This window comes from Myotis daubentonii, chromosome 2, assembly GCF_963259705.1.
Source record: "Myotis daubentonii chromosome 2, mMyoDau2.1, whole genome shotgun sequence".
Lineage (NCBI taxonomy): Eukaryota > Metazoa > Chordata > Mammalia > Chiroptera > Vespertilionidae > Myotis > Myotis daubentonii.
In genome coordinates this window covers 8432252-8452933 of record NC_081841.1, presented here as the reverse complement: position 1 = coordinate 8452933, position 20682 = coordinate 8432252, and the positions used below count along the sequence as shown (strand labels likewise).

The following is a 20682-nucleotide window of genomic DNA, read 5'->3' as shown; positions in this document are numbered from 1 at the left end:
AGTCCTTACTATTACCACAGGCCAACTTACCTCCCCCCGCACCTCCCCCCCACACACACACCCTTAGCACAGTCATTACTGAGAAATTTCATAGCGTCTTCCAAGTAGTATCTGTTCATACTAGGGACAAATTCCTCTATATTTGAAAGACTGTAGGGTGGAGAGAGAAAGCCCTTAACCTATGGTAGAGCAGAGGAGAGAGCGAATTCCTCTTATTCTGGTTGTCCTGGGAGGGGCACCTGAGGACCCTGCAGGAGAACAGGGGACATTCTCCAGCTCCAGCCAGGTTGTCAGGAAGGGAGGCAGGCTCACAACCTCTCCCCCTGGGGGCCATGCACACCATTGTCTTTTCAGATGGAAGAATGGGTCAGGTTATAACAAGAGCCTGGGCTCCTGGTACCACAGCAAGGCTTGGAGTCCAAGTGATTTCTGTGGATTTGGCCTCTGACCTTCTCTTTGCTTTCCATCACCTAAGAAAGCTGGGCCCTGGCCGGTGTGGCTCAGTTGGTTGGAGCTTCGTCCCGTGCACCAAAAGATGGCGGGTTCGATTCCTGGTCAGGGCACATGCCCAGGTTTCGGGTGCGGGAGGCAGCCAATGGATGTTTCTCTGTCACATTGATGTTTCTCTTTCTCTCCTCCTTCTTCTCTCTAAAATAAATTTAAAAACAAATAAAGAAGAAGCTGGCAAGTAATGGGGATGGAGGGACACCAATCTTCCCACCCCTGATGGGTAGTTTATTAGTCAAAATGGTGCTTTTGCAAAGTAAATGGTGGGCCTTGTGTTGTGGTCTCTGAGATGAATCTGGTTGGTATAGGGATGGGCAGTTAAACAGATTGAAGCTGAACATTTTTAATGTTTGTTAAAAATTTAACTAGTAGGTTAAACCAGAGATTCCTTGAATATCATTGCTTAGGATGAGGCTAAAACGGGATCAATGTAAAGATATGTGTTTGATTAATAGCAATATTGGTTGTGACCAAAATAATGAAGGTGGATCCCAAATGACTGAGGGTGGGAAATCTCGATTTTAAACAACACCAACCATCTTTCGAGCCCCCACTCTGGGTGCATAGCCTTTATCCAGATTATTTTAACTTTTGTAGCACACTGCTTCATAAGCATTATTATTTCTGTGTTCTGTGGCGGGCGGTTCAGCGGGATTAAGTACCTGCCTGAGGTTGCAGAGCGAGTTGGGATTTGAACCGACGAGGTCTGATGACCCCACAGGGCTCTTCCTGCTGGATCGTGCAGCCCAATCAACCCGAGAAGAAACTGGGGCAGGAAGTGGTTGGGTTCCAGGGAACAGCTATGGTCTGAGCTGCTGTGGTGTGCGGTCCTATCGTAGCCTGTAATTTTAGCCCGAGTCCTGGCCACAGGCTTTGTGGCTTCATCGCTCAGTCTACATTTACTCCCCTGCCCGGTACGTCTCAGCGAGTTCTCCCTGGGCAGTGTTTTGGGGCTGGGAGGGGGTGTCCGTCCCCGCTGCACATGCTGCTGCTGCTTCTCTTTGCTCTGAGCCATTGTCCTGAGCCCTTGGCTCCAGTGTTCCATCTGCTCCGAGGGGGCTGGCCCTGTGCTCAGGCATCTCCCTCCCCCGCAGCCCCGCCATCCTTCCTCTGCGCTTGCCCCTCCCCCACAGGCCTCTTTATGCTGAGCTTCTGCCTCCTGTCGCCTGCTTTCCATGACTCGAAAAGCCACTGACTTAGACACGCATTACCCTCTCTCTCACATCAGCTACCCCATCCATTCTGCCTCTGGCCACGTCCTTGTACCAGGTTCTGTGGCTGCTGAGGCCCATGGGAAGCTGGAAAGACAGTGTTCTGAAGCGGGAGGGGGGCCCTTTGAAACAGACCTTTCGGGCCAGCTCCTCATGTTCTCCTGTGAACTCGGTCCTGGGGGGAGGGACCCCGCCATTTCTTCTCTGAGCTGCTGCGTCCATGGCAAGCTTACACTCAGACCGATTTATTCCTCCCTTCCCTATCCGTCCTTTCATCTTCCCTCCCTTCTTTCATGAAGAGATTTTGCTGAGAGCCTACTATGTGCCAGACACTGCCATAGTTACTTCATTCCAATGAACTGGCCAATCCCGTTTATTCACCAAGCACCCGTGTGTGCCAGGCCTTCTGCCAGGCAACGGGGCACAGAGGCAGATCTCGCACTGCCCGGTCTCCAGGGCCTTACTGTCTGGCTGAGGAGACACAGACTTGAAAACTGAGACGTACAAGAAAGTACACAGATCTTGGCGCACATCTGCCCCAGGGCGAGGCTCTGGTTTTTACAGCCCGTGGGAAAAGGCAAGAGTGACCGCGTGGCTTCTGGCTTTGATCGGCCCCCATCCCTCCCTTTACTATGTCAGAACAAACACTGTGGATACCAAGACAATGGACACCATTTCCTGCCACAACCACCCCAGGTATGAAGCCCCATCTCCAAAGTAGAGGTCCCCTCTGGAGCAAATCCGTGCTGTTTGAGGGCTCCCTCTCGCCAAACCGCACTGCCTTTTTATGTGACTTTGTGGGACAGATAGAGATGCACGGAGCTCACCCAGCGCATCAGCAGAGCTGCAAGCTGGGAGGAAGGGGCATAAAGAGACCCAGGAGAGCAGTTGGCCCTGGGCACAGGTGGGATTTCATCTGCCCTAAGGGGGAGCCGCCGAGCGTGTGGTCCAGAGGGGAATGTTTGGTGCTCTGGGATGGTAGAGCCCCCTCAGTTTCACAGGCTGCTCCTGTGTGAGCTCCTACTGTGTGCCAGGCACTGTGCTAGGCGCTGGACTGGGACACAGGCAGTGGGCTCTAGTCCAGCACTAGTGCCAGCTGGCTCCATGGCATCCTCAAGTCCCTTCCCTCTCCGGGCCCCAAGTTCTTCAGTCATAAGGTGAGGGCCAGGGTAGCTGAGCTCCCTGGATATAGTAAGTCCTCACTTAAAGTCATCGATAGGCTCTTGGAAACTGTGACTTTAAGTGAAACAACCTATAACGGAACCAATTTGACCATAGGCTAATGAAGAGAAACAAGAGTTACATTCCTATGGCATATTTCTGGTCACAAAAATATCACCAAACTTCGAAATAAAGAGCCAAAACATATCTAATATTAAACTTTGAAATAAAGTAAGCCATACATATACATTTAAGGAAGATTAATAAAAGCAATACTTTCAACAATAAAGATAAATTAAAACAATAAATAAAAACAAGTAAGAGAATTATTTTCCAAACCACTTATTCCAGTTCAGGCTCATGGGTGGCGGGAGTCTCTCCCAGCAGCTCAGGACACAAGGCAGAGCCCAACCTGGAAAGGATGCCCTTCTATCGCTGGGCCACCCACACCCACACCCACACGCACTCAGACTGGGACCACGTAGACATGCCAGAGAAAACCCATGCAAACACAGGGAGAACATGCTTACTCATGGGTTTCAGTGAGTTCTCTACACAGAATCAATTCTTTTTCTTATCACTGTTATAACAAAACAACTTTGAACAAAATAATGTTATTCAAAGACCTAGCTGTAAACCCCTAGTTACCTTACCCCTTTCCTTTTCCTGTAGCAGCAGAACCTCTAATTTTTCAATGGGCATGTGGCCACCAGGGAATAAAGATTATATTTTTCAGATTTTCTTATAGCTAATGTGTGGTGACATGACAAACACCTGGCCAATGAGACCAAAGCAAAAATTTGTGATATCTTTTAGAAAACCTCCTTAGGAGCCAGGTGACAGGTGCCCTTTGCCTTGATTTCTCTGTGCCATCCCCACCTTGATGCCTGGAATGTGAAGGCAATGGCCGGAGCTCTGGCAGCCCTACTGGACTATGAGGTCAAGGGCCACACTGCAGGGATGGTAGAGCAGGGAGCTGGTAGGAGAGTGAACTGCTAGCCAGTTTTTGGAGCCTCCAGACCAGACCTGTACTTCGTCTCCAGATCGGTTTTATTTGAGAGAGAAGAAAATTTTTGTCTAATGTAAGCCACTTTTAATTTTCATTTTCTGTTACCTGTAGTCAAATCTAATTCTTTGATACAAGCTCTAAATTCCCTTCTAGGTGAACCATTCTGAGGTTGTGACATTAGGGGAGTTCTTTAAGCACTCACTTCCTGTGCTAGACAGAATAATGCCTGTCAAAGATGTCCACATCCCTATTCCCGTAAACTTTGAGTATGTAACATTGTACAGAAGAGGGCAATTCAGATTGCAGATGGAATTAAGGTTACTAATCAGATGAATCATCCATTTGGGCCCAGTGTATCACAGGACCCCTAACTATGGAGGAGGGAGGCAGAAGAGTCAGTGTCAGAGGGTTGCAGCATGAGAAGGATTCTGTCTGATGCTGCTGGCTTTGAAGGTGAAGGAAGGGGCCACTGGCCAAGGACTGTGGGCTGTTTCTAGAAGGAAAAGGCGAGGAAACAGATTCTCCCCTAGAGCCCCCAGGAGGAACTCTACCAACGCTGTGATTTTAGCCCAGTGAGACCATTTCAGACTTCTGACCTTCAGAACTGTAAGACAATGTGTTTGTGTTGTTTGAAGCCATTAAGTGTGTGGAAATTTGTCATAGCAGCAATTGGAAACAAATACACTCCCTCTGTTTCCTACTGGTAAAATGAGAATCATGGTAACACCTATGTTATAGAGTACCGTGTGGCTTAAGGAAGATGACATATGTGTGGTCCCTTGGACAAGGTCCAACATACAGGAGACCCCAGGGAAAATCAGTCCTTCCTCTCACACCTCTAGTCGCCATCTTTGGCCATACATAACAATTTAGCTGAAACATACTGTGTGAAGTGCTCAGGCCTGAACTAATGGCTTTACCAAGTTCATGCACTCTGAATTCATTCAGTGCCTGGGAGGAAGGTCATCATCCTCATCTCAGAGGCGAGGAAACCGGCCCAGAGGTAGGATTTAGATGCTCATCTGCCAGAGCCCGCTGGCCATGCTCCAAAGCCTTGCTTCTCCAAGTGTGGCCTACGGACCTGTGGCATCAGCTTCCCCCAGGAGCGAGACACAGTCTCAGCCCCAAGCGGGACCTCTGTGGTGTCAGCAGTTCAGCAAGATCCCAGGTGATTGGTGTTCACATTAACGCCTGAGAAGTGCTGCCTGGGACCTGTACTGCTCCACTCTCTCCTCACCTCACCCTTGTGGGGCAGCCTCAGGGGATTTCATTTCCTCCGTCTGCTTTGCACCTTTCTCCTCTGTTCTACTTGGAAAACTCCTATTCATTCTCCAAAACCCAATTCAGGGGGACCCCAGTTCTGACCTCCCCAAACAGAGTTGCTCTTTTGTCTGACTCAGGCCTTCATCAGTGCCTGAGCTCCCTGGCAATGGTCTCAGTCCATGCCTGTCTCTTCTAGGCCTTGATCACCTTCAGAGCAGAGCATGCCTTCTGTCATCCAGCCAACATTTGCTAAGCATCTACCATGTGCCAGGGGCTGGTCTCATCCTGGGGCTGTGGCAGTAAATAGGACAGAGAGGGACCCTGGTCTCAGAGCTCACATTCTGGTCGGGAGAGAAATAATGTACACTGTAGACAGACACATTCAGAAAGCCGGAAGTATGATGAAGAAAATAAACTAGGCAAGAGGAACTGGGAAGGCGAGGAGCGATGTCAGTGGGAGGATCAGGGCAGCCCCACCCCCCACTTCAAAGCTGACTTCTTTCTGTGCCCCATGGATTCGCACAGAACCTGACAGAGCAAACATTCAAAAACTGCCAGGTTGGATCAGATCCAACCTTTCTTCCTGATAAAACTGCATGTTTTTGTAAGTTCACATCCTTTCTGAGCAATTGCTGGGTAACTGTTTCCCTACCAAGACAGCTTCTGAAACTTGCTTCTTCTCTATGAAGTCTTTGAGGTAAAAATTCAAAGTAGAAGATGCCCCATTTTCCAGCAAAACCCCCACCCCCTCTCTTCAGCCAAGACTGGCAGTGTGGACTGTCTCCCCGGCGCCTGTCATTTAGTTATTGAATCCAACACATCACGTGGTCTGCATGACAGGGTGCACTTCCCCAACGGGGGTCAAGGTCAGAAAATGTCAGCCTCTGAGAGAGAAGTGGTGAGGGTGGCAGCAAATGGGTGAGAGGCTCTCTCTTTAAAAGCAACAACTTGTCCTGGAGATGCTCAGTAGAGGGAGTGGATGCGGCCAGCCTTCCACCCCAATCTTACCTGCAAGCACTGCTGGGGAATGCGAGCCTTTTGCGCATTTATTTACAGATACACGGATTTATTCACGCTTAGCTGCTACACCCTGCCAGGGCTGGCATTGTTTTGCTAACGTTTTCAGCCCACAGAAGACAAAGCTCCGCCTGTAGTTTGCCATTGGCAGAGAGGAGCTTTTGCAAACTCAGAGCTTGCAGAGGCCAGAGGAAGGCCAAGGGAGAAAAGCAGCCACACAGACACTTGGGGAGTGCAGAGCACCTGCCACACCTGAAGGGACATCTGGCTCCTGCCGATGTTGCCAAGCAGGAAAGGGGCCGAGAGTGACAAAAATACAATTATTTTTTTTCAAGGGAAGCCCCAAATATGAACTTTTAAAAAAATATAGGAAAGTTCTCAATGTGTAGAACATTTGAAGGCCAGGCACAGCTCACGTGCAGGTCACCCGTTGCAGCTGGGAGCATAATCAATAATAAACACACCACTGCTACTCACAGCACCCGGCATTTCTCGAGTGCTTACTCTGTACCGACACCTTGCTAAGCACTTTGCATGGAGCAACCTACTGAAACTTCAGCTCATGAGTGAGATCTAATTTTCCCCACTTACACACGAGACAATCAACTTAGAGAGGCGAAATCCCCGTCCAAGGTCACGTAGCTGGTAAGTGATAAGCTGACATGGATTCCAGGCCTGGCTAGAACATAATGCATGCTTTCATCATGACGGTGCTGAGGAAAACCTGAGACTAAATATGCATCCTAGTCTTAGATGCAAAGCTTTTTTTAATATTCATTCATTCATTCATTCATCGAACACTGGTTGAGCACTGGGCCTGGGAACTCAGGCGTGGAATCCCTCTATCTGAGATGAAAGGCCCCATCTTCTTGCACGTTTCTCCTCTTTGCCCTGTCTCAGTGAAGGTCACTCGCCGTCACACCTTACTCAACCCGAGCGACAGCTCCCAGGACCTGTGGGTCCTCTGGTGTCAGTGCCCTGCAGGGGTCAGCTGCCTCCTCACTGGCTGGGCTGTGCGGTCGTCTCCTTCCTGGACTCCCTGCTCTGTGCTCCTCTTCCTCCCATCTCCACATCACGCGGCTTCCTGAGCCCACTTTCTAAAGTGCAGATCTCATCTTATCGTTTCCTCTCCACAGTCTCCTCTCTGGCCTCTTTACACAGCATAACCGGCTCTTCATGGTGTGGTCTTCGAGGCTGCCTAATCTTTCTTGTTCATCTAATCTCATCCTTCCTCTACCTTCCCTCCCACACCAGGTCCTCCAGCAAAACTGGAAACCTGTGTGGTTTCCCAAACACCCCCACTCTCGCACCCTCTTCCTGGAACAACCTCACCTCTCCGCCCTGCGTGTGCTCGCTGTGCCCCTGTATCTCTCCCCCGACACCCCTCACCCCCACCCCTGGTGGATGGTAACTGACACATAGCAGTAACTGAGTACATCTTGTTGAAGAAATAGACAAGAACTCATGATCTAGAGCAAGCATGTCAAACTCAAAGGCTAACACGGGCCAAATAAATGAGGCATATGGCCCGCGGGCCATGAGTTTGACATGCTTGGTCTAGAGGCAGAGCTGAGATGGAAACAAGCAACAGAGACGATGGAAGGTACTGTGGGAAGCCTGTGTGGATGCTGTGGAAGGAAAGAGGGAGGGAACGCAACCCAGGTGGGTGCAGATGGGAGGCGGCAGGGGAGCAGGGAGAAGTGACAACTTAGCTAAGTCCCGAAACAAGTACACTGTGGTTGGAACGTGCCCTCCAGGCACAGGGCAGGGGAGAGGGAATAGATGTTCCTTCCCTCTCTGCCAGCTTCAAGGAGAGGGATGTCCATGCATTTGAGGCACCCTTAGTTTTCACAGCAGTGAGAAAGCAGGGCAGCCCCTCCTCTTCCCCTCTCTGACCTGGGTAAGGAGCATATCCTATTTAAGCTGCAAATGTTTGAAGACGTCATCATGCATGGGGTACAATTTCTGCTTAGCTTTCAACTCCTCCAAGAATTTTATTTATAGATTTGAGGGGTAGGGGAAAATGTAATTAGTGTCATAGAAGGCTGTGCATAGGTTCTTGGGTTGGACAGACTTGGGTTGGAATCCCAACTCTGCCACTTGCTGTGTGAACTTGGGCAAGTGAGTTAACTTCTCTGAACCTCTTAAGATGGAGAGAATGGGCATCATGGCGCATACCTCCAGCATTTTGAAGACTGAATAAGAGCTAACTTCTGGAAAGCATCTAAGAGTGCTTAGCACAAAGAAAGTACTAAGCAGCCCTAGCTGGTTTGGCTCAGTGGATTGAGCGTCAGCCTGTAGACTGAAGGGTCCTGGGTTTGATTCCAAGGGCACATGCCTGGTTGTGGGCTTGAACCCTAGTAGGGGGCATGCAGGAGGCAGCCCATTGGTGATTCTCTCTCATCACTGATGTTTCTCTCTCCCTCTTCCTTCCTCTCTGAAATCAATAAAAATATGTATTTTTTTAAAAAAGAAAGTACTAAGCAGATGATTAGCTATGATTATTATTACTATAGTTATTATTAGTTCTGAAGTTTTTCAGAGTTTCCTTCTTTGTAAAAGATGTTGGAGGAAAATTAGGGAGGAACGTTCCCAACCTTAGGGAGAATTCAAGAAGGATCTGTGCAGACAGAGATCCAGGTTGGGGGGTGGGGTGTGTGACAGAAAAGAATGAATGACCTTTATGCAGAGAAAGTGAGAAAGGTGCACAATGGGGCAACACGGGGTAAAGAAGGGTCTCGGTCAGCCACAGCCAGTCATCAATAAGTTTTGCCCAATGGCAAGGCCAGAGCGAGGTTGGCACTGGGGTGTTTAAATTGAAGAGTGCCAATTCCCCGTACAATGAGGCCTCAGCAACTGTGCACCTGGGATCTTGTACCTAATCCTTGGCATTCTCGTTAGCAGCTGGAAGACTACCCAAGGCCCGGGAAGTTCAGGGAAGAGTGAATAAATATAGTGTCAATAAGGCGAAGGCGTGGCAGCTCCTTGGAGGCAGACCAGGGCTGCTAAGTCAGTACCTGTGGGCCAGGCGATAACTAACAGGGGTTTGGATTGAGAGGAAAGGTGAGTGCTGCCCAGGAGGGAGCAGGCTCACAGGGGCTGATCAGCTTTCTGAAGCTTGATTGCAAAGCTGTGGCCCCAGTTGGGGATGCAAGGGAAAGCCCTGCCTCTTCTCAAGAATGTGGCCCCAGCCAGGCCTAGCAGAAAAGACTGGTCAACAGGACGCTTGGTGTTTCTGTTTCAAAGCCCATCTCCCTCCTTAGATGGGAGCTTCTTGAGGGCAGGCACCACTTTTTTTTTTTTAAAGCCATTCATTCAACAGGTAGCTCCTAGGCTCTCTCTCTGTGCCGAGGCGAACACGGCCCCTGCCCTCATGGAGCTTGCAGTCTCAGAGGGGACACAGATCATAAACAAGTAAACGCTAAAAAGTGAAAAAGTCAGTGTTAAAATGGTGAGGACGGAAATAAAAGAGGACAGTGGGACTGGGGGCTACTTTAGATTTGGGTGGTCAGGAAGGCGCCAGGAGAAGGGACATGTGAGCGAGCCTTTCTGGATCTCTGAGCCCCAGGGCCTCATATGCATTCACTGGAGGCTTGTTACACTAGGAAGTGGGAGAGGAATAGAGGCTTGTGGTGCCCTGCTATTGTCCATCACTTGTAAGCTTCTCCCTTTACTTTCCATTTACTACAGCTGACAGTGTACGTGACCTGGGCACCACAACACCCTCCCCATTGTGCCTCGGTGAGTCTCACCAGCTCCCACCCCGATGCCCTCCCTTCAGGCCTCACTCAGCAGCCTGTGACTGTGCTGATGGGCAAAGCTGGTTGGGACCTCCCCTTGCTCACCAGCGTTCTGGGTCTCCCTTTCCTTCCATGCCGAAGCGCATACTGCTCCATGAGCCATTTACGTCCCTTTGGGATCCCGTCTCTGCCATCTCCCAGCCTCACTTCTCCCCGCTTCTGTCTTCCTGCCATGCTGGACTGCTTGGGCATGTGTTTCTGCACATGCCATTCCTTCTGTCTGAAGTGCCATCCTCTCCTTGGCTCGCTCACCCCTGTGATGTAGCCTTCAGAACTCCATCTTCCCTGACATACCCCCCTGCCCAGTCTCTGTGCTTCCAGAATCCTGTGCTTATATTTCACGCTGTGCCGTTGTCATCGTCTGTTCACTGATATGTCTTCTCTACTAGACTAAGAGTTCCTTGAGGGCAGAGATTGAGCCTTTGACTCTGTCGTAGGCTCACACAGTACCTGGCAAGTGCTCAGGGAACAGCTGTTGAATAAAAAAATTAACTCTTGCCCTTTTCCTTGTCAAGAAAGGCGCTGGTAAGACCACATTCTTCTCTCCTCTGCTGCTTCCTGAGTCATGGGACAGATACCAGCTGCACGCTAAAGAAATCCCTTGGGCCCTCTCAGCACCCTGCCTGCATTTCTGTCTGCCAGCAAGAGAGCTTACCATCTTTCTTTGATTCTAAGGCACATATTTTAGGTTTCCACATTTCTGAAATTAGAGTGTGTTTTACAGTTGATGCAGACATTCAGTTCCTTTTCCCCTCCCCTGAATGCCGTTTAAGTGGATAGTTCATTTTGTAATTGATAGTGTCTTAGAACGGAGGAAAGACGGAGCTGGATGAATAAAGTCCTTTATATGCCCGGGAGCAAGGACCAGGATGCTAGGCCACAGTAGCTTATCGATAATCCTACAAAAGTTGACATGCAATTTTTGGCATTGGGAAACACAGTTAACATCCCTTTACTCTCATTCTTATTTTCAAAAAGTCTGGTGATATAACTGAGCTCATTCAAATTCCAGCTCGAATCCTCAATGATCCTAACGTTGTAAAAGATGCCAGGAATCCCTCTGAATTTGCAGGAGGGCGAAGAGGAGGGGTGGCGGCAGGCGATGTCAGATGTCTTGTATGAAAAGGAGCTGTTTTCTGAGATGCCTGCTCTTTAGGGTCCCAGAACTGGGACTCGCCTGGAGGGTCCCTGAGGCAGGGTGGGGCTTGTTCACCACTGCCTCCCTATTTTAAGCTCAGGGTTGGCTAAATACCTTCACTGACTATATTTAGAATTTGGTTGATTGGAGTTGAATCAACTTATTTCCTCTCTTTTCTGTGTTGTTATGGAAGTTTTGAGGCCAGAGAGACCACCATAATCAGGCTGGGGTGGAAGTGGGAAGAGCATGACAAGGAAGAGAAGGGAACAGTGTTCTCAGCCTCATGACAACCTTAGGCACAGGCATTCTCATCTCCATTAAGTAGATGTTGCAAATGAGGTGCAGAGGTAGAATTAACCAGCTCAAGGTCACACAGCTTAGAAGCCAGAAGTCAAAGAACAAAACTCTTTAACAAGACCAACAAGTCCCTATCTTTGAGTCCTCTGTATTCCCCTTCCCACACCGTCCAACACCCCTTCCCCGCCACTTCCCCTCCCCATCTCCGTCTCCAGCCACCTGGCCTTCTCCAGTACTGGTCTCATTCTCTTCCTCATTGATCTCTGCATCTGCTGCCCCCCTACCTAGGATGTTCTTTCCTGTTCTCTTCATGCAGTTAACTCCTACTTATCCTTCAGGTATCCATTCATATTCAGATATCCAGGGGTGCCTTCTCTGCTTAGATACGATGGTAATATTATAAACGCACAGTCCCATGGGACTCTCCTTGGGAGCACTTATAGTTGGAATTTGTATATACATTGGGATTTACTGGAAGTAGGGTCTGTCTCTCTCAGTTGGCCCTCAGGACTCTGAAGACAGTGACCCCTGCAAGGGGGCTACTTCCCATTATGACCCAAGCTCTGGCCCAGCACCTGGCACTTGGCAGGGGTGTATCAAAGATTTAATAAGTAAAATAAATGAGTGAAGAAATGGACTGATCTGTGGCTATAAATCAACCTAGAAACTCAACGTGCCTGTTTCATTTGAATATGGGTATTTGGCTGAAAGATATCTAGTCAAGGCTAAGAGGAGCTATTGAATTTGGAAATTTTAAAAAAATCCCTTGCATTATCAGTCTGGATTGTGTCTTCTCCCCCATGAACCTGGGAGCGAACACTCGTGGGGAGCTCCCCCCGGGGATCTGTGACAGACGCCCTGGACGATGTGGAGGCAGAAAAACATGGCCAGTGTCTATCTAGAGCAGGGGTGGGCAAACTTTTTGACTCGAGGGCCACAATGGGTTCTTAAACTGGACCGGAGGGCCGGAACAAAAGCATGGATGGAGTGTTTGTGTGAACTAATATAAATTCAAAGTAAACATCATTACATAAAAGGGTACGGTCTTTTTTTTTTTTTTTTTTTTTTTTTTAGTTTTATTCATTTCAAACGGCCGGATTCGGCCCGCGGGCCGTAGTTTGCCCACGGCTGATCTAGAGGCTGTTCAGCCCCTAGCACTTCCTTCCCAGGCATTTCCTACCTCTCCACTTCCTTTTCTTTATTATCTTTCTTTATTACCACCCCTTGTGTGTTGAGTCTCCCCTTCTCTCCTCTTCCCCCCTTTTCCCTCTTTCCCTCCTTTCTCTGTGTTGGGTCCATTATTTTTTAGAATGTAAAAAAAAAAAAAAAAAAATGCCTTTGCCACCACTGCTGGATGCAATTTAGAGAGCAGTCCTTTGACGATGTGAAGGGACCACCATTCCGGAAGGTGCACCCTGCAGCAGGCAGTGGTCATATGTCCCTTCACCAACAAAGGAGGGGTGACGTCTTGCACTGTCACAGGTGCTGTGCCTACAGCAATGAGCAGAGCAGACAGAAGCCCTGCCCTGGTGGAGCTGACAGTCCAGGTGGAGGTGGGCAACAAACGTCCTGCGCTAAGTGCGCTGTGTGCCGGGAGGTGGTGCCCTGCACAAAAATAAAACAGGAAGGAGGGTGGATGAGGGGCGGGGCTGGGGGGTGTTGATTGCAATTTCCAACAAGGTGGTCATCGGGAAGGAGATGACAGACAGCCATTCCTTTAGCTGCTAAACTGCCAACCGCCCTGTGAGAAGGCTTTTATCCTTCACCTTTACAGAAAGGGAAACTGAGGCTGGTGGAGGTGAAATGACTTGCCCCAAATCACATGGCTCATGAGGCTGCAGGGCTTGACATGAACCTGGGTCTGTGTGGCCGCAGGATTCTTTCAGCTGCACCACACCCCACAAAGCTTCATCTGAAAACTCCCATGAGTGACAGGGGACATCCACTTGCCACTTTTTGAAAAATGCTTGCAAACGTAAAACTAACAGACAGTTTACATTGAGGGCACTTCTGAAATGCAAGGGCGAAGCCAGGGAGGCGCATGGTGGGTCTGCCCTGGAGTTCAGCGTTGCATTCCCTCAGCCTCATGGGAGTGAGCAGACTGGGGCAGAACTGTCACCCTGCATGGTGCAGGGTGCTGGGTGTTGGGTGGGTCAGAACTCAGGTTTCCTGACATGCTCAGGTTGGCACTCGACGGGTTGCAGTCAGACTAGAGTCCGATGCCAGCCATGAGGATAAGTCAGTTGGGCCAGGGGCTATGTGCGGAGCCCGCTGGAGGCTTGCAGGTGGACCTGAAAGGCCTGGATTCGAGTTCTGGCTCTGCCACTTTCTGCCCATGTGCCCTGGTGTGTGTATGTCACTGTGTGGGTCATTCTCCTCACAGGGAGGCAGGGGCAGGAGGGCAGTGTGAATGCCCGGGACTTGCAGAGCTCGTTCCTCATTCCAAGGTGAGTGGCTGGGCTGCTGGGCCTGGTTCTATGGGAAACTGCTGAGCAGAGCCCAGGACCATGGGGAGTGTTCTCAGGGTCTGGGGGATTGGTGGGGAAGTTTGATAACGAATAGAAGCTTCTGGGGAAGCTACATAGGGATGGGCCAGGATGTCTGCTCTCTGCCCAGTGTCTATTCTGGTGAGTATTAAGATCAAACTGGCCTTTGATACACTTGAAAAGCAGGAAAGGGAAGAAAATCAATGGGTTATTCTTTCCTTCCCTGTAGAGGCTGAATGTACTGATGATTTTTCGTTAGCCAGTTAGGAGCTAATGCACCCGCAATGACTGACTCCTTTGGAATTCTCTTATTTTATAATAATGAATTCATGACTCATTATTATTCTTAATAAAAAAAAAGTTCCAGGAAGAACAAACAAACCAGCCTGATTTCCTCACTGCCCCCCTCACTTGATTGTCACAGTCACATGTCCTTATGATGTTTGAATTAATTTCAGTAATTTTAAGAACTTCTGAGTCAATCCATTGATAAATATTTTTTATGCACCTACTGTGTGCAAAGTGCAAAAGACAGTCAAATTATCTTGGGAATTCTGGAGCCTTCGTACACAGTATGAAGGCCCATGAGTGACTTCCATACCCAGCTTGTCCATACTGAAAGGCAAGAGTGTCTGGGAAAGGTGGTTGGCCTTCCTAACATACCAGACTCATCCGTTCCTTCTTCAGAACAAGAGAGCCGTGGCTGAGCCCTGCGCGGAGCACTCGCCACCTCGCAGCCTCGCAAAGGCTCTGCAACCACGGACTTGGAAAATCGAGACACGACTTGCTCAGTGAGAGCAGAGCAGGAGAAGTATGGCAGACCCTCCGTGAGAAGCAGCATGTGGAGGGGGAGACAGGAGAAGCCATGGAAGGAAGAGGAGCTTGGAAATTCAGCAGAGGGAATTAACAGTCTGAACACAGACAGAGATTTCGGCTGTGCCTCACAGAAAGGAAAGGGGCGGGAGAGGGAGCGAGAAAGCAGGGTGAGTTTTTGCTGCAGACCACACTGTACCCCGGCCTCCTCCTCTGCAGGCCTGGAGATCCTCTGGGGGAGACAGACGTGCAGCTGGGACAGGGGAAGGGACAGGGGAGAATACACACAAGGAGTGAATTTCTTGCTGCCCCTGGAGACAATGATTCCTTTTGGTGACAACAGAGGTTAATGTCTTAGGCAGCCAGCCACTGCACAGCCCACAGATACTCGCCTGGAACAAGCTGTTTTAGTGTCCTGTTGCAGATTTTATAGAAACGGCCAATTCATCTCTGCATTTCAAGGCTCTTAACTCAGGTTTTGTGAAAAGTTCAAGAACTTCCATCACTCTCTACCTACCTGTATCCACATGCAGACCGTCCCCTAACCTCCCAACCCCACTAAGGACACCAGCCTGTTAGGGGTTCAAGTTCATACACGGAGACACTGCTGTTGTTGACTCTGCAGAGGGAACACATAAAGGTAGTTTCCTCTGGATTCCTGTCCCCTCCTGCTGTGTCCACCCCTAACAGGTGGTCCTGTCCCTTCTCATTCTGCAGCAGACTGATTCATTTCCAAAGCAGCAAGAGAGGCAAGGAAATATTTTCTGATTCTTATTTTCATCAAGAAGTGAAAGAAAAAAAAATCATCTCAAGAACAAACGCCCAGTGAAAGCCAGAGAGCAGGAGAGAGCAGAAGCAGACAGGGTTGTGTTCTGTCTGGAGTCGTTAGCAGCCTCTGGGGGAGAAGATCTGAAATCTGTTCACAACTTCTTGGGTACGGGTAGGAGGCACAATAAAGAGGTGATTGGGGGACCTTTTTTGAAAGTCCAGTTTCTCACAAAAACCGTAGGTTGGGGGAGACGGAAGCACCGATAATCTGATTTCTGTAAAGGACGACCCTATTGTGAATGCTCAGAAAAGCAAGCCCATGAGAGCCCCACAACAGCCGTCTGTGCCAGCCCTCAGAAATAAGTATGCTTACGATCTTTGGAAACCAGCACAGCCTTTGAAATGAAGTGGCTTTACGTCTTCAAACTACTTCCTAAGCAGCCTAGGCCCAACTTCCTAGGGGGTCCGGGGCCTGCAAAGCCCGTATGGACAGAGGCTCTGGGAACGAAAGGCCAGGTTGAGTGGGGGCCCTGAACACTCACCCTTCCTGCCTGGGCCTTGGCTACAAGTGAAAACAGAATGAAGGTCCCAAAGGGTGCCTGGCCCAGCCATCCCCTCACTGCCTGGAGACCCCAGCCCCGGGAGAGGGGCCGAACCCACAGCTCCTGTGTGCCTCGCACAACCCTTGGGAAGGGTTGCAGGCCTAAGCCTTTTAAGCATGATTCAGGGAGAGAGATGGTGTGTGGCTTGGAGAGAAAGTTAAAGGGGCTGCTGGTTGGGCAGCACGTTTGGGGATGTGGACACCAAACAGATGGAATTTTAATGAAAATATGTAAGCCTTTTAATGCACAACTGATCCAAAGTCCCTAGTCCTCTTGCCTTCTGGGGATTATTAATTGTTTAAAAGATCATAGGAATAAGAAAATGCAAATAGAACCCCCATAAGGAAAGCATATGTAGACCAAGTCACCAGGCGCTGGGGATCGTTCTCCTAAAAGAGTGTCCTGCTTTCCTCTAACCCGTGGCCGCATATCTCCATCCATCTAACTTAAATCCAAGGGAAGCAAATTGCCACGTGATCGTTTCCCTACAGCAGCCCTCATTCACTTTGCTTTTCTTCTCTTTCGGAATAAAAGTCGGCCATAAATGTTTAATTAAATGGAAGTCTTTTCGCGGTTAATGGCCAGCTGCACGAAAGGCTCTTCATTTTTTTTTTAAAGGAGGGGTGTGTTTAAAACAGTCTCTATTAATTTCCCGATATTGATTCTCTGGCTGGGGAAGAGCATATAGTATTCAGCAGAGAGCTGCTATGCAGACGATGTTCAAAGCAGCAGTTTGGATTGAGAAAGGGCACCAAATGCAGTATGCGTCAAATAGACCATCGCTCACTGAAGTCACTTAGCTATTCAAAACATGTCCAGCCATCACTCAACCGCTTGCACCAAGAATGTTGGGGGGCGGCGGGGAAGCACAGAGCTGATGCTCTTTCCCAGACACGACCATCTCCCAGAGAGCGGCTTTTGCTCAGTTTGGATTAGACCCTGGGGTCACATCAGTTTCTCCCACTCCTGTCCATTTCGCTCTTTGCTCCCCCATCTCCTGGCTTCTACTCCCTGCATTACCATCCCATGTTGAGCTTAACAAACAATCCTGCAGTCTCTGCTTCCCGACGCTGCCTCCAACAGCCTTCAGTATTGGCTCAAATCAGAAGCAAAGCACACAAGCCTTCTCTCCACACAGAAACATGTATCTCTCTGTGCACATCTTTCTATGGGTGGCTGTAACCATTCAAACACAGTCCCTCCCATTAAAGTCTGTTGCTAAATGCAGATCGTATGACCTGCAGGAGTTTTTTTCAGTGCTTATTAGTGTGTCTCAGAAGCACATGCCTTCATCCGCACCCTGATCACCCAGGCTTTTACACACTGTTGGGACCCCTCCCCCCCACAGCACATGCACTGGCACATATGTCCCAATGACCCTGCAAGATCAAGGCAAACAGCTGACACCCCTGTCCCACTGCTCTCCTGCCCCCCCGCCCCAACCTGCCCATGCCCTCGCCTCCCTCCCTGGCCTCCCTGCACAATGTCTGATTCTCCAACTGGCTGCAATGCTGACTCTACGCGCGTCTGGATAACAGACATGTCACTCTGCGTGGAAGTGAATTGGTTCTCAGCTTAACCTGCAAGTGAATCTCTGTTTATTAGAACTTGGGCTTGTTTCCTGTGAGAGACGTATGTATTTTTAGACTTTGTAAACGTTAAAACACACATACACACACAGCCAGTCGCCTCCAACAATATGTGTAGCTCATAGACATTACGAAATGCTCTTGAACTCAGCTTGAGATCCTGGAATAATTAGGATTTACCAAGTAAGGATTCGTAGAAACAATTTTTTTTTACAGGAGATTTTCAGATGATGATGTGTCTGGGACTTTTGGGGAGTAAGGGGAACTGGAGGGGGAAAGGAAGAACATTTTTGAATTTCTCTCAAAACAGTGTGAGAGAAACAATTATCCTCCCCCCATAGATGGCAAGACTACATCAAATGGCAAATCCTAATGATTCCGAAGTAGGCAGAACACATTTGACTTTTAAAGACAATCCCTTGTTGTTTTCATCACATCATAGATTATTCCAATGAAGAGGTCTGGGGAAAGGGAGGTGGTGGTGGCTTGAGAGTTGAGAATGGTTTTGGCTTATTGATTTCCTTTCCTCTGAAACTAACCCAAGCAACCTTGATCCGTGGTGGAAGGAGTGAAGTAAGAAAATGGTGGAATGTGAAGGGGACTTATCCGGAGGAGGGTGGGGAGGGGGAACGGGGAGGGGTGGGGAGGGGTGGGGTGGAAAGGGGGAGGAGATGGGAAATCAAATACCTTCTAGGCAGCAGGTTCTCCATAATCCAGAATGGGTCATAACTTCCTCGTTCTTTTTGCTGGTTTCATTCTCACTGACACTTTTGCTCTTGCAAACCCCTCTGGAGTAGAGCCAATAGTCGGTTCCCACAGCTATGGTCATCAGACTGAAGGCAGCGAAAGCACCAACGGTGGTTAAAAGCATTTGAACACCTCGATCAAACAGCCCCATAATTCTTCATTATATAAACACCCAACCGACTTCTGGTTCTCGGGAGAGTGTGTGTGAGGGTGCAAGTACTAAAGCAAAAAATAAAATAAAAATAATTCCACTACTAATATAATGGATATATGTGTGACTAGAGATTATGGAGAGATATAAAAAAGGGGAAGTAAGAAAGCTCACGGAAAAGAGTATAAATTATAAAGATCACACGGGAAGAGAGGCTTGCCTTTTGAGATCAGAAACTGTTCCAGTTGCAGTGATTTTTTTTTTAAAAAAAGGAAAAATAAAATAAAAAGACACCCCCCACCCCCCCAAGTGAGATGCCTTAAGCTCTTTTCCTAAAATTCTGGTCTCCAGTTTCCATATGTGATAGCTAATTTGGAGATGGCTTCCACAGTGAACCAGGGAACAGCCGCATTCTCAACACAATCTCTCATGGTCGGGACCTAGACAGTTAGAGATTGTAAAAGCCGAGATGCAACCTTCCGTCTCTGCGGCCTGCGCCATGAAAATCCTTTGCTTCGCCAGTTCTCTTCCTTGGGGGGTCTCGGCGCTTTCGTTTCAGACCAGACTTCCCAGTATTCTGTAAGCCCTTGATCTCAGCTGAACAGGTGCGGGGGTCTCGCCTTCCATGGTTTTGCCCCGGCAGTGGCAGCGGCAGCGGCGGCAGCAGCAGGGCGGGCAGGCGCAGCGGCGGCAGGACGAGCAGCGGCGGCGGCGGTTATTGTTGTTGGTGGCGGGGTAGTGTTGGCGAAGTGGGGGAGGGAAGGGGTTTCTCCCGGAGAATCGAGGCGGGTTTCCCTCCCCCTATCTGCAAAGCTCCTGGAAACAAGGGAGCCGGCGTCTTGCTGCAGGATGGGCCGCCCGCCTGCCGGCCCCCCCCCCAACTCCCTGCCCGCCGGCCCGGCGGAGGCGCTCCCACCTACTGCATTACCGGGTGGTGCTGAACTGGACAGCTCCCTGCGCCTCCCGCTCCGCGCGCGCCCGGGCAGGCAGGGCGGCCGGCCAAGAGGGGGGCGCGGGCCAGAGTCCTCCCTCCCCTCCCGGCAGCGGGCAGCGAGGCCAGGGCAGAGCTGGGGGGAGCGCCTTTCCTCTTTTTACTCCTCTCCCAAACCCTAAAATGAGCGCTGTCCTGGGCATCCAGAGCTTAGAGGAAGGCGTAGCTAGAGATAGCTCGCTCCCTTTCCCTCTACCCCCCCCCCCACTCTCTCTCCCCCTCCCTCCCTCCCCCTTGGTGTTTCTTCCAGCTCAGCCTCTTTCTCATTCCATCTCTACGTGCCCAGAGCTTCAAATACAACCCTCCCATCACAATCAGATGGGCACAAAACTTCAACCAGCCGTTTCTCTCTGCCTGGAAGCGGTGAAAATATAACCTGGATGGGTAATTACAAACAAGGTCTTTCTCTGTTTTTTAAATCATCAGTTTCACTTTGCTGCTTGGGAGTTTATTTTATTTTATTGCCACGTTAGCGGCGTCTCCTTTTGGTTGTTCCTCTCTTGTCTCTTTGTCTCTTATTGGCAAAGTGGGGGTGTGCAGTGCACTGTGTTTGTGTCTCTCTGTAGTTTACCGTGAAATTCGAAATCTTGCTCCTACAAGCAGACATTTTGGAAAGATTATTCATGGAAAAGGGTGAGGAAGGGTGAGTGGTGGCTGGGACTTGGGCAATGATTTTCATCTTACAGATAAACATGTTTGTAGGGGAAGTGGGTGAAATGTGAACCCTTCTTAAGTTTCCCATGCCATTCATAAACTGGATTGGAAGAGATAAAAATCTCCCTGCTGGGAACACTGAAACACATCCTAACACATCTCCTCCTCTGCAGAATCCTTATCCTGGGTTAATCACAGCATCACCTCTTGTTTCTATATGTGCAACTTTTCCTTAATGTAAACTCTGGAAAACGCAGCGCATCAGATTCCTGCTGCTACTGATTCCTTTTTTTCTCTGATCAGCTTCATAGTTAAGTGAGTGAGAACACATGAGGCATGATGGAGGGTGCACTGTCTTTATTTTTGGGGGGTGGGGTGGGGGGGAAGGGGAGGAGCCTAGAGAGAGCTGTGAGTCTGATGGGTCAGTTGGGGGTTAGAGATGTAATTTCATAACTCAATTATTTCATACTTTCTGGCC

General features: G+C 49.4%; 1 protein-coding gene across 1 annotated transcript in view; it reads right to left on the bottom strand.

The window, feature by feature from the left end:
* The window catches only part of CACNG2 (calcium voltage-gated channel auxiliary subunit gamma 2), a 102030-nt gene extending 82563 nt beyond the window's left edge, over positions 1 to 19467 (bottom strand). Inside the window, exon 1 of the mRNA XM_059681672.1 lies at positions 18349 to 19467. Coding sequence (XP_059537655.1) covers positions 18349 to 18559 — 211 coding nt within the window. The 5' untranslated portion in view covers positions 18560 to 19467. The remainder of the gene's footprint in view (positions 1 to 18348) is intronic.
* Between the last annotated feature and the right edge of the window lie 1215 nt (positions 19468 to 20682).